Source organism: Urocitellus parryii, chromosome 4, assembly GCF_045843805.1.
Source record: "Urocitellus parryii isolate mUroPar1 chromosome 4, mUroPar1.hap1, whole genome shotgun sequence".
Lineage (NCBI taxonomy): Eukaryota > Metazoa > Chordata > Mammalia > Rodentia > Sciuridae > Urocitellus > Urocitellus parryii.
Window position 1 is genome coordinate 62,790,520 of NC_135534.1, and position 13,322 is coordinate 62,803,841.

Below are 13,322 nucleotides of genomic sequence, written 5' to 3' on the forward strand. Positions count from 1 at the left end.
CTATTTTAAAGATATTTTATGTAATACATAGTTTGCATATTTTTTTCTTATACCCACAAGGACAGATTTTCTTAATGTATTTTTGTCTGCACTCTTTTGAAAATTAATTTTAAAATTACACATAAAGTTATTGTTATTAACATTTATGTTTTCTGTATAATGTTTCTTAGTATATAAGAAAACATACTTACATTCTTGGGCCTTTGAAACCCTAATATGCAATTTCTCTTGGAAAATACAGAATTGTTGGCAGAACTGATTTTCAAATGAAATGAATATAAAATACTCTTTACATTTAGAAAATAAGTTGTGTTGGAGGCAGGCAGGAATAGTAGATACATTGGATCAAATTAATTGGATAGGATGATAGTATCTACATACATCTGTTTGACCTTGGACTAGTCATTTACTCTTTGTTAAATTAAGGGTGTCTTAATATATCTCACTTATTACCCCCTTAAATTAAGAGATGTTATATTGTTAAGATATTGACAGTTTTGTTTAAGGAAGGTCCTTTCGAATGGGGGAGTAAAGGTTTATCAGATCACTGAAGGATTCACTGAAGGATTCACTGAAGGATTATAATTTTACAATTCACTGAAGGATTGTAAAGCTTCACCTTCCATATATTTAGTCATTTTACATTTATATATGAATTAATATTTTAATTGTATTGTGCTGGGATTTAGAAATAAGTATGATTTCATCTTCAAGAGGTGACATTGTAGGAAAGGGAGAGTTTAAATAATGATATCTGAGTTTTTTCTAACACATGCCTTTCTTTCAAACACATTTCCCTGAGGGACTTTTTTCCTGCTCCTCAATTTCTTCTAAGTCATCTTTTTGTTGTTGTTTTTAATTGGTCTAACTTTCTTCCCAGGAGCAGCTTTGAAGGAATACGTGGTCTACTAAAACTTCTTTAAAAATCTTTTTTAGGAGGTTTATTCAATTACTTAGATGTATTCTAACAAAATTCATATATATATATATATATACACACACACACACAGGGATTTAAGAAGCTTACCAGATCCTCATAATTTTATAGTAATTCCCTTCCCCTTCAGTTAATTAGATGATATTTTGAACCTTGAAGTCTTGTGAAAGTCTGGTGTAAGGATGAAACAAATAAAACCTTGATCATTAGATTTTTGATAAAATATGCTGGGTCCTTTCAATCTCTTCATCTAATTATTTAATGAAATTCTCTCATTTTGCCCAAACATGTTATAGGTGAGCATCTCTTTGCCATTAGTATTATTCCATTGTTGAGTAGTGTAGTAAGATGGAACTATCCTTTCTTTCTTCCAACCCATCCTCACCATTTCTTTTATAGTTAATTGCTTTCTCAACTGTGTTCCAGGTACTGCATTATGCAGTGAAAATAAGCAAATATTCAGTGAATGTTGAACTTAACTGAATGATGTGGTTGGTGATAGATACAGAAAACAGTAAAATGTAATCCCTGTTTCAAGCCTTGACAGTCTTTTGGGCTATACATATGTACAAGAAAATACAAGTCTGATACATGATTTAAAAGAAGTATATCTTCAGTGTTATGGGAGCCAAATAGAGTAGCGTATCATAACTGGGAGGTTAATAGAGGATAGGGAGTATCAGGACTTTTCTTAAAAGTGAATTGTGGCTGGAGTTATATATTAGTTGTAGAGTGCATGGTTGGCATGTATAATGTCCTGGTTCTATCCCCAGAGCATACACAAAAAAAGTATTTGGCACATGCTGGGCAAGTGCTTTACCACTGAACTACCCCTCAACTCTTTCTATTTTAAAGATGTCTGGGCTTGCCTTGAACTTGCAATCCTCCTGCCACAACCTACAGAGTAGCTGGGATTCTAGGGTTGCACTCTCATACCTAGCTCATACCAAGGATTTTAAAGCATAAAAGTAGTCAAACCTGCTAGTAGCTTCCCCAATTTAAAAAATGGTATCATCTTGGACATTTTTTTTGTGCTGTAGGAAATGGAACCCAGGGACTTGCATAGGAGAGCACTCTTATCACCGAGTTACAACCCTGGCCTTCATCTGTGCCTTTCAATCAATATCAGTTTCATTAGAGCACTCTTGAGTATTATTCACATCTTAAACGTCAGTTCACCATGTGTCTAATACCTCAGCTTCTCTGCAGTTTTATATGATAGCAGTCATTCTTTTAGTAAAGATATTTGTTAAAGAAATGCAAGATAGTACTAACTAATAATCCAGTTGAAGATAAAACTGAAAAAGTTAACAAATGGTGATTTTTAAAAAATTTTATTTCTCAGTTCAAATTTTAAAAATGTATTAGAATAGCATTTATTTGAGCTTTATCATGAAATAAGCTACTCATGAAAAGTTAGCCAGAAATTGTGGAAGGATATTAATCTGCAAGTTATATTATAATAAGAAAAATAATTAGGCACAGTGGCACATGCCTGTAATCCCCTCAACCCAGGAGGCTGAAGCAGGAGGATTGCAATTTTGAGGCCAGCCTCAACAATTTAGCAAGACACTGTTTCAGTGTAAAAAAAAAAAAAAAAAAAAAGACAACGACTGTGGGGCGACTGGGGTGTAGCTAAATGGGTAACCCCTGGGTTCAATCCCCAGTACTAAAAAGAAAAATAATTGGTACAACTTTTTGTGCAAATATTTCATAAATTGGCTCAGTAACTTGTTAATATTTAGTCAGTATCCCTTTGGGAAATTAGTCTTCATATCTTGCATGGTACTGCAGATAAAGCCTATCTAATTTTGGTATTCACTCACCCAAAAGATAAATTTCTAAACCCAAAATTGTGTTAACTAGAAATGTATTTCTGAATATGTTCTTTAAAAACGTAGTTACTACTGGGCACAGTGGCACATGCCTGTAATCCCATTTACTCAGGAGGCTGAGGCAGAAAGATCACAACTTCAAGGCAGCCTCAACAACTAAGAAAGGCTCTAAACAACTTAGTGAGAGCCTGTCTCAAAAAAAAAAAAAATAAATAAAAAGAGCTGGTGGTTTAGTTCAGTGGTAAAGTATCCTTGGATTTAATTCCCAATATCAAAAAAGAAAATGAAGTTACTGTCACTGGGCACTGTGGCACATTCTATAATATCAGTCACATTTGATTAACTGAAGGCAGGAGGATCCCAAGTTGGAGGTCAGCCTAAGCAACTTGATATAGACCCTCAAAAATAAAAAAGACTGGGGATGTAAATCAGTGGTAAACTATTCCTGGGTTCAACCCCCCCCCAGTATCAAAAAAGAAAGAAAGAAAAAAGAGTTACTAAAGACATTGACATTTGTACCTTTTGTTCTCTTCCTAATGGTTTCTGACTAAAAGGCAAAGTGAAGGTAGTTTGTAAATCAGAAAATTATAGTTGATAACTCAATCAGGTAAGGCATAATCTTTGAGTACAACCATTGGTTTCCGTATGGGGCTGGCTTAGGTCCATAAATCCTCATTTGGAGCCCAAGTACTTGTCGGGGAAGGGATAATTAATGTTAAATCTTATGGCAGATCTGATGCCTCACCTCATGATAGAATGGGCAGAATCTAATATTGCTAGATCATACTCTGAGTAAATTAAATCTGATCTTAGAAACTTGGTGTTTATCTGGTATAATTTAATCCTACTTCCCTGATCTTTCTGCTATCTACAGAGCCAGAGCCCAGAGGTGGAACAGTTAGGGAGGGTTGTAGAACTGGACAGTGACATGGTAGATATCACCCAGGAACCAGTTTTGGATTTCGCGTTAGAAGAGAGCGTGCCTGAGGATCAGGAACCTGTGTCTGCCTCAACACACATTGCATCTTCCCTGGGAATTAATCCACATGTCTTACAGGTGAAGTTCTAATCCACTTTTATTATGACAGCAAAAGTAATATTTAATTTTTCTTGCATAATATCAGGCCTTTTCCTGGATTATTTACTTAAAACCATTGAGTACTCACTGAAATGAAAAAAAAAGAAACATGGTCAATGTTTGGTTTTTAAAATCATTCAGCAAAACATGAGCAACTGGCTGAGCTATGGAGCATCCTGTACTCCCAATGGCTCAGAAGGCTGAAGCAGAAAGATCCCAAGTTCAAAGCCAGCCTCAGCAACTTAAGACTCTGAACAACTTAGCAAGGCTGGGGATGTGACTCAGCAGTTGAGTGACCCTAGGTTTAATCCCCAGTAACAACAACAACAAATACCATGAGCAACTGCAATACGCCAGGCTCTGGTTAGACAATACAGATGAAAAAAAGAGAATAATATGACTTCATGTCCTTCAGGCACATACAGTATATACTCAGATTGAAACCAACCTAAACAGTAGCAGTTTTTTTGGTTGGTATGAACTGCCATTTTTCTTTTATGGCCTTTTATTTCTGGGAAGCACACTCACTCTATAGATATCCTGCCTTTTTAGATCATGAAAGCATCATTGCTTGCTGATGAAGAAGATGTAGATACAATGGATCAACGCTTCAGTCATCTTTCTTCCAAAGGAGATACTTCTCAAGAAATATGTTCTCCCAGACTCCCCATTTCAGCATCCCACTCATCGAAATCCCGTTCACTAGGTACTGTATAAAATGTATTGTTTTACAAGAAAGATGTAGAGTCATAAAGTCCTACTTTTCACTAATCTTCTAAGCTGAGCAAACGTCTCTAGCACATATCCCTTAACAGCCATATGTATGACATACGAATGAAAGAAATTGAAATTGTACTCTTAAATCTTTTGGGAGTAGCCAAGTTTTAAGAACCACAGTTGCTTCTGGTGATGCAGATTCAGAAGTTTTATGCAGAAGAGCATTTATACTTTGTTTAGGGGCCATGTTTTTGTATGCTTATGAATGTGGATTAGATAGTAAGCTCTGATTTCCTAATTTTTATCATGTGTTGCTTGGAGGATTCAGCAAGTTATTCTGTGCTGCATTTTTTTAGTGCAGGCCTAATTATCTTACTGCTTTCTAGGGATAAATATTGCTTTCCATGATGCACAGAAATCATCAGATTTCTTCTTTTCCCTAAACCTTCCCAGTTTCCTAGAGAAGCAATTACATATTTGATTTTAAAGCTTTCCCTTTTCAACTGCCGGGCATGGTGGTGTACACCTGTAATCCCAGCTGCTTGGGAGGCTGAGGCAGGAGGATCATAAATTCAAACCCAGCCTCAACAAAAGTGAGGCATTAAGCAATTCAGTGAGACCCTGTCTCCAAATAAAATATAAAGTAGGTCTAGGAATGTGGCTCAGTGGCCTCCAAGTTCAATCCCCAGAAGAAAAAAAAAGGCTTTCCCTTTTATAGTGTAATTGTAGATAGAATGTTGATGTCAATGAAGAACTTAAGCAAATACAATTTTAAAACATTTTGAAAATTGAGGAACTACCAGAGAGATATTTCTTTATGTTGCCTTAAAAACTCAAGTGTTTACTTTTCAATTCCTTTGTGTGCTCTTATTACAAATTATATTCTTTAATTGATAACGCATTATTTAACTTTATTTAGTTATTTATTTTTATTTATCTTTGTGGTGTTCACAGTCAAACCTTGAATCTTCTGCATGCTGCCCTGTACCACTGGGCTAAATCCCCAGTTCCTGTTTAAATATTTTAAATAACCTTTTCCATAATGGTACTACATGGAAATCTCAGGCTGCCATAACTCTTAACTACATGTTTTAAGAAAGAAACCATGTAAAATTGAAAAACAGACAGTAAATAAGAACTGTCTTTCAGAAAGGTACATGTACAGTCATAAGATAGCTCAAGAGTATTTTTGTGCTAAGTCTAGCATTGAGCATTAGAGGGTAAGAACTTGAAAGTTGATCTTACTTTTTAGTATGAACTAAGAAAGGCATGAGCATTGATGCCAGACTTACCTAAGCTTGACTCTTAGTCCTACCACTTGGTAACTTAGTGAAATTGGTCACTTAACTTGAGCAAATTTTCTCATTTTTAAAGTGAAGTTGATAATAAGGCACATTATTTAAAGTTGTTAAAGAATGAAATAAAATAATGTACACAAATGGCTCATAACAGAGGCTGCTGCAGGTAAGCACTAGGTAATTTTTCGAAAATAGTCGTATAAGTAGTAGTAGTAATAGTAGTGTTTGTTCGTATTGTTATTGACATCATCACTAAAATTCTTGCCTTGAATTCCTGGTTGCAAGTATAATTTCTGCAAAAACTGATTTAACATGCTTTGGTAATCCATATCTGATTCAATTAGTTCGATAATATATTGACTGATTTAAGCTTGACTTATTTTTGTTGTTCAGGAAACAATAGACTATGTTGTTAAGAGTTTTTTCCCCCCTCGTTTCAGTTGGTGGGTTACTACAATCAAAATTTACAAGTGGAGTTTTTCTTTCACCAAGTGCCTCTGTGCAAGAATGTCGCACTCCCAGAGTATCATCTTTAATGAATATCCCATCCACATCCTCTTGGTCTGTCCCTCCCCCCTTGACCACTGTGTTTACAGTGCCCAGCCCAGCCCCTGAGGTTCAGTTGAAAACAGTAGGTACACGCAGGCAACCAGGCCTAGTCCCTCTTGAAAAGTCTGTTACATTTGGCAAGGGAAAACTCTTGATGGACATGGCGCTATTCATGGGACGCTCATTTCGGGTTGGTTGGGGCCCCAACTGGACTCTTGCTAATAGTGGAGAACAACTGAATGGCTCTCATGAACTGGAAAATCATCAGCTTGCTGATTCTATGGAATATGGATTCCTGCCCAATCCAGTAGTTGTTAAATCGTGAGTTACACTTCTTGATATTTTGTTTTCTGTTTGTTTTTGATATTGGAAATTGAACCTAGGGCTTTGCACGTACTAGGCAAGCATTTTGCCATTGGGTTGCCCAGCCGTATTAATGTTTAATGCTTTTTAAGAAAGGCAATATGTGAAGGAAAAAAAATTCATTATCAAGAAATCCAAGATTGAGACCCCATTTTATGATCTTTCTAAATATATTTCTAGCACAATTTTAGATAGAATAAATGTAGCTATCTTATTTCAGTCCATAATTATAAAAATATATTCTATCAAATTATGAAGCATACTTACCAAATGGTTATACTTTAGGTAGGAAAGTAATAGACCTAATGCTAATACTCCCAACTTCTTTGGGTTTTTAGCATTTTTATTGCCTTAGCCATTTTTTCTAATTTGTTGCTTAGATATTTGATTTCATAATATATGTGATGTTTTCAATTAAGCACATTTCTTATATCTTAGGTCTTATAAGGTGAGTGTATAAACTATTGATAGTCCATGGATAAGTATTTTGTATATGTTGTATGTATGGTAGCTTGTAATGTTTCTATACAGCCTCCACAATTAACATTTACATATGGGTACATAACAATTTTATATGCACATTTTTATGCTGACAGCCCTTCATTGTTAGAATCTTTTTATTCCCCAAAATGTTTTATTGGTGCATTATAGTTGTACACAATGATGGGATTTATTGTTACATTCTATATGTACTTTATATAGAACTATTTGTGTCTAACAGATTATATATAAAGTTCTCTGTTAACAGAGATCTATGTAAAATTTTCTTATTTGCTTTTTGTAATTAAAAAAGCAATCTTTGCTGCAGATTAAATGAAGATGATTATGTATTCTTAGTTGATTCTTAAAAAATAAACAACTATCTTTTGAACCTCACAGACACTAAACAGTGATCAGTTCTAGAATAAACTTGATTTTGTGGTAATTTGGAAGTGGTTAACATAATTCTTTTCTCTCTTTTTTTTTTTTTTTTTTTTTTAAGGTAGGGTCTCCCTAAGTTACTTAGGGTCTCACTAAATTGCTGAGACTGGCTTTGAACTTACAGTCCTCCTTCCTCACCTGAAGCACTGTGATTCAGGTGTGCACTAACACGCCTGGCTGTTAGCATCATTCTTAAAAAACTGTGTCCAGGCCAAGTTGACTATATTCTCATTTTAATTTAAAGTCGGTTCTTTAGTATCTACAAGCTTAGCTTCATGACTTTCGATACCTAAGTGTTTGTAAAGTGGGTATTCTGCATTTTTTGCCTTTGGATTTATAGAATTCCAATACATGCTATAATCAGTTCCAAGTCTAGACTACATAATTCCCATGCTTATTATAACCAACCTGGCCTTGGGATATTGAATACCAGGGTCAGATTATTTGTTTATTCAGTATCGCACATGAGTTCAGTATAGCTCAACGTTAGGGAATAATTTTTTTTTTTTTAACTTGGGAAGGGGTTTATTTTTTTTTCTAACTGGATTTTTATGATTTTACAGAGATAACAAAATCCTTTAAAAATCACAGTGAAATGTTTTGTATTCTGTTTGTAATCCTAAGAAGATTTGAATTTGTTTGTAAGAAAATCTTAGCTTCTGCCTTATCTTCATTTTCTATCTTATTCCTCATTTGTTGTTTCTTATAGACTGACTGAGTCTCCATTCAAAGTTCATTTAGAAAAACTCAGTTTGAGGCAGAGGAAGCTAGATGAAGATCTACAATTATACCAGACACCTCTGGAGCTTAAATTAAAACATAGCACTGTCCATGTAGATGAACTGTGTCCTCTCATTGTCCCCAATCCGGGTGTTGCTGTCATTCATGACTATGCAGATTGGGTTAAGGATACATCTGGAGAATTATTGGAAACACAAAGTAAGTATACACTACAACTAACTACTAACCTTAGATATCCCAAGAAAAAGGGAAAGGGTATAGTAGTTTGTTTTTTGGAGGAAAATTTCCTCCCATCAATCTAGTAAGTGTATGCCTAAGCTCATACTTTTCTGTAATTGAATTGGTATAAATACAGTCTCAAGTAAGAAACTGTCAGCATTTACAATTATTCTTAGGCCTTTTAATATAAATCTTTCTTTAAAGATCTATAATCAGTCAAATGACTTGGATTTACCAAAGAGTTGAAAAATTATATTTAACTACATGTTTAGTAAATTGCCTTTATTGAAAAGTCTACACTATTTTAGAATGTGCTGTACTGTATATTTGGGGACTTGTTTATTATGTTCGGACCTGTGTGTTTGTTCATTGTCTCATATATATTCTTCTCAAACTTGTAAGTTATCTTCCCAAGACATAATTATAAGTGGCTTGATAAACAGGGCTACCTTTTTAATTATCATTATTTCTTGAGAGGCAATATAGCATTCTGGTTAAGAGAATGAAGTTGGCTGGGCATGGTGGTGCATACCTTTAATCCCAGAGGCTCAGGAGACTGAGGTAGGAGGATTGTGAGTTCAAAGCCAGCCTCAGCAAAAGCAAGTCACTAAGCAACTCAATGAGACCGTGCCTCTAAATAAAATACAAAATAGGGCTGGGGATGTGGCTCATTGATCAAGTGCCCCTGAGTTCAATCCTCAAACCAAAAAAATAAAATAAATTTTTTTTTTTCAATGGGCTGGGGCTAAGTGGGGCTATAACTCATTGGTAAAGTACCCCTGGGTTAAATCTCCAGTACCAAAAAAAAAGAAAAAAGAAAAAAAGTATAAAATTGGACTTGTTACCTGTTTTTGAGTCCTAGCTAGCACCGCTACATATTGTTTCTAACTTTGGGCAAGTCACTTAACTCTGTATTTAACTGTAAGTTGAAGTGAACCTAGTATATAAATGTCTACATTAGAATTGGTTTACTCTTAAGTTACTTTGAACAATGTCATTTAGACCCAGTAATTTTTAGATTGTCCCTATAACAGAATAGAATAGTCCCTTACAAATTTTCAGAGGATTTACATTCCTTAAAGCATTTTGTAGATAGAATTTAATGAAATTAAAGGGTCTTTTCTCTGTCATGTGAGGTGAAATTAGCCATAATTAGGCTAGGGGAACCTGTTTAAAGACCAGAGTTATATTTGTTATCTTATGTACCTCTGATACATCAAGTGAGCAAGTAGTTGTATCACATATCTCTGAAACAAAGCTGAATGATACGGAAACAGATTAAGGGTATTCAACTTGAGTTAGTGTTTGTGGTGTTAATTTATATATTTCTTACATCATTATAGAGTGATTTCCTCTCTGAAGTTATTGTAAGACTTAGGGTCATAGCATTGCTTTTTTTTGTTCTTTGCCAAGTTGTGAAGCACTGGAGCCTGACATGGACTCTATGTGAAGCCCTATGGGGCCACCTGAAGGAGCTTGACAGCCAGTTGGATGAACCCAGTGAATACATTCAGATTCTGGAGCGAAGAAGAGCATTCTCTCGCTGGCTATCTCACACTGCTGCTCCTCAGATAGAAGAGGAAGTCTCCCTAACCAGAAAAGACAACCCAGTAGAAGCTGTCTTCAGCTACCTCACAGGCAGTAGGATCAGTGAAGCCTGCTCTTTGGCACAGCAGTCAGGTAGGTAATATGGTCCTTCTCTATGTCTTTGACTACTTCCTACTCACTGTCCCTTATCTCTTTCCCAGAACTTTATTGGACACAGCTGGGCACCAGGGCCTGGTGGCTGACATTCTGCCACCGCCCAGGGCATCAGGCACAAGGGGCGGTTCCATCCAAGGAGTCTCAGCAGGGGGGACCCCACAAAGCAACACTCTACCTAAAGGGTACTATATAGTTGAGAGACGAGGGTTGCTCCATAGACGCATGAACAGGTCATATCTTTTATAAATAAACATCCAGTGAAGAGAAAAATGACAACTCTAATTCATCCTTATACACAGAGCACCCTAGGGCGGTGGGCAGGGGCCAGAGGCTAGCATCCTCACTGGTTGGGGGCCTGGATGGGAGATGAATGGACCCAAAGTCCACAACATGGGGAGAAAGGGGCCAGGAGGGGCAGCAGACGATGGGCACTAGGACACTGTACATTTACAAGACCAACTACAGAGGGGGCGGCTGCCGGGGTGTGTGTGTGTCAGGCTGTTCATTCTGGAATGAGGAGGGGGTGGTCTTTATATCGTGTTCTGTGGCTGGTGAGCTTGAGGGGCTACTTTGTGGAAAGTATGAGGGCCACGATGAGACCGTAGAGGCCAAGCACCTCAGTGAAGATAAGGATCAGGATTATGCCCACAAACAGCCAGGGCTGCTGGGCAGTGCCCCAAACACCGGCGTGCCCCACAATGCCAATGGCAAAGCCAGCTGCCAGGCCACTCAGGCCCACACTCAAGCCTGTACCAAGCTGGAGGAAACTCCTGTAGAGGCTAGTACCATCTTTCAGGGAGTTGTCGATGAGGACTGCCACCACTAGGCCGTAGATGGCGATGATCCCAGCCATGACCACTGGAATGATGGACTTCATGATCAGCTCCGGCCTCATCTCATGACTGACATAGCTATGATACGGGTGCCACTCTTGGCCGTGCCATAGGCAGCACCCAGGGCGCTGAAGATCATGGCAGACAAGCACCCATGACCACAAAGAACAAGGCATACTCTGGGTTGTTCTTGGTTTCCTGTCTGCGGGCTGGGCTGGGTGGGGCGGGGCAAAAACGGCAGGCCAAGCAAAGGCTGTCCCCTCTCTTAATTGGGAATTTGTCTTTTCACCTGTGAATTTTTAAATCTGGTCTTCTCAGGAAGATTGCTGATTTCACCAGAATAGGGACTATATCTTTCTGGAACCTTAAACATAAATTTACTTAATCAAAAGTATTTTAGCCGGACACTAAAGAAGCCAAGGCAGGGGCTGGGGATGGGGCTCAGTGATAGAGCGCTTGCCTAGCATCATAAGGCAGTGGGTTCAATCCTCAGCACCACATAAAAATAAAATAATAATAAAGTGAAGATGTTGTGCCTACCTATAACTAAAAAATTTTTTTAAAAAGAAGCCAAGCAATAGGATCACAAGTTAAAGGCCAGCCTGGGCAACTTAGCAAGATCTTTTTCAAAAAGTAGAAAGGACTGAGCATGTTGATGCATTCCTGTAATCCCAACAACTAAGAAAGCTGAGGCAAAAGGATCTTTAAGTTCAAGGGCATCCTCAGCAACTTAGCAAGGCCCTAAGTAACTTAGGGAGACACTGTCCCAGTGGTGGAACAATTCAATCCTAAACCACAACCACTACCACCCCTAAAAGAAAAAATGCCCCCAGTAAGGATGACAGCAGAAAGAGGCTGCAGAGGACAGAATGAGCAGTGGCCTTAACATCTGAGTCTTGTTTATTTAATTTGTTGGTGTGGAGGCTATCCTGGAACACTTCTAGGTACAGAGGTACCTACAGAAAACATGTAGAATTTTAACTCTGGGTTGAGCTATTTACTTGGTGATTTTCTTTCTTTCTTTTGGTTTTTGGTTTTTCTTCCATTTGCAAGACTTGAAAGTTTCACAGCCAGCCTTATCAATTTGGCAATACCTTGTCTCAAAACTAAAAGGGCTTAGGGATATAGCTCAGTGGTAGAGCACCACTGGCTTCAACCTCCGGTAACCCCGACACACAAACACACAAAGATATGTTGTAATCACCAGCACATCTATATGTAGTGTGAAAGGTCTTAAAATTGTCAGAAGTCAGGTCCTTAGTATTGACTTCCAGGTTTCTTTAAAAACTTTTTCTTCACTACTTCCACTTTCATAACTATAAACTAGAAAAACTAAAGAGAAAATCAAGAATCTATAGCTGGGAGTGTAGCTCAGTGTACAGCACTTGCTCACCGGTCCAGGACCATCTCAGAAAATAAAAGCAGGAGTGCTTTTAAACTCATCCTTTGATACCATTATTACCCTGATATTCTAGTATAACTATGGAAAATCTACAGCTAATATACTTTATGATGGAAGATTTAAGTGATTTATCCCTAAAATCGGGCATGCTATTTTCGTGTAGACTGTCATGAATGTTGTAGCCAGTTCAGGAAAGAGAAAACACAGAAAGGAAGAGAGGTAGACTTGGTGTGGTTGCACACACCTGTAATCCCAGCGATTTGGGAGGCAGGAAGATAGCAAGGTCTTAAGCAACTTAGACTCTGTCTCAAAATAAAAAAGGATTGTTGGGGGGTGTAGCTCAGTGGTGAGCTACATCCTGGTTCAATCCCCAGCACCAAGAGGGGGGAAAAAAGGAAAGGGTAAAAACTGTCTTTATTTGGAGATGGCATGATTCTGTATGTTCTAAGGAATCCACAAAAAGGTGCTAGAACCAAACCTAATTCAGCAAGGTCTTAGATTCAAAATCAATATGCAAAATACAACTGATCAGCAATAATCTGTCCAAAAAATGAAGTTAAAAAAAATTGGGACTGGGATTGTGACTCAGTGGTAGAGCACTTGGCTGACATGTGTGAGGAACTGGGTTTGATACTCAGTACCATAAATAAATGAATAAAATAAAGGTCTATCAACAACTAAAAAAAAATTTTTTTTTTAAATTCTAGGGCTAGGGTGGTAAAGAA

The 13,322-nt window shown here is 37.3% G+C and overlaps 1 protein-coding gene and 1 pseudogene across 4 annotated transcripts in view; one reads left to right on the forward strand and one right to left on the reverse strand.

Annotated features, from left to right (window-relative positions):
* Nup98 (nucleoporin 98 and 96 precursor) overlaps positions 1-13,322 on the forward strand; it is a 109,054-nt gene that overhangs the window by 77,157 nt on the left and 18,575 nt on the right. For all 4 annotated transcript variants that reach the window (XM_026400905.2, XM_026400906.2, XM_026400908.2 and 1 more), the window contains 5 exons: positions 3,647-3,829; positions 4,403-4,556; positions 6,306-6,735; positions 8,408-8,637; positions 10,072-10,338. In XM_026400905.2, the coding sequence (XP_026256690.1) occupies positions 3,647-3,829; positions 4,403-4,556; positions 6,306-6,735; positions 8,408-8,637; positions 10,072-10,338 (1,264 nt within the window). The remainder of the gene's footprint in view (positions 1-3,646; positions 3,830-4,402; positions 4,557-6,305; positions 6,736-8,407; positions 8,638-10,071; positions 10,339-13,322) is intronic.
* On the reverse strand, positions 10,928-12,602 carry LOC113191237 (V-type proton ATPase 16 kDa proteolipid subunit c pseudogene; annotated as a pseudogene).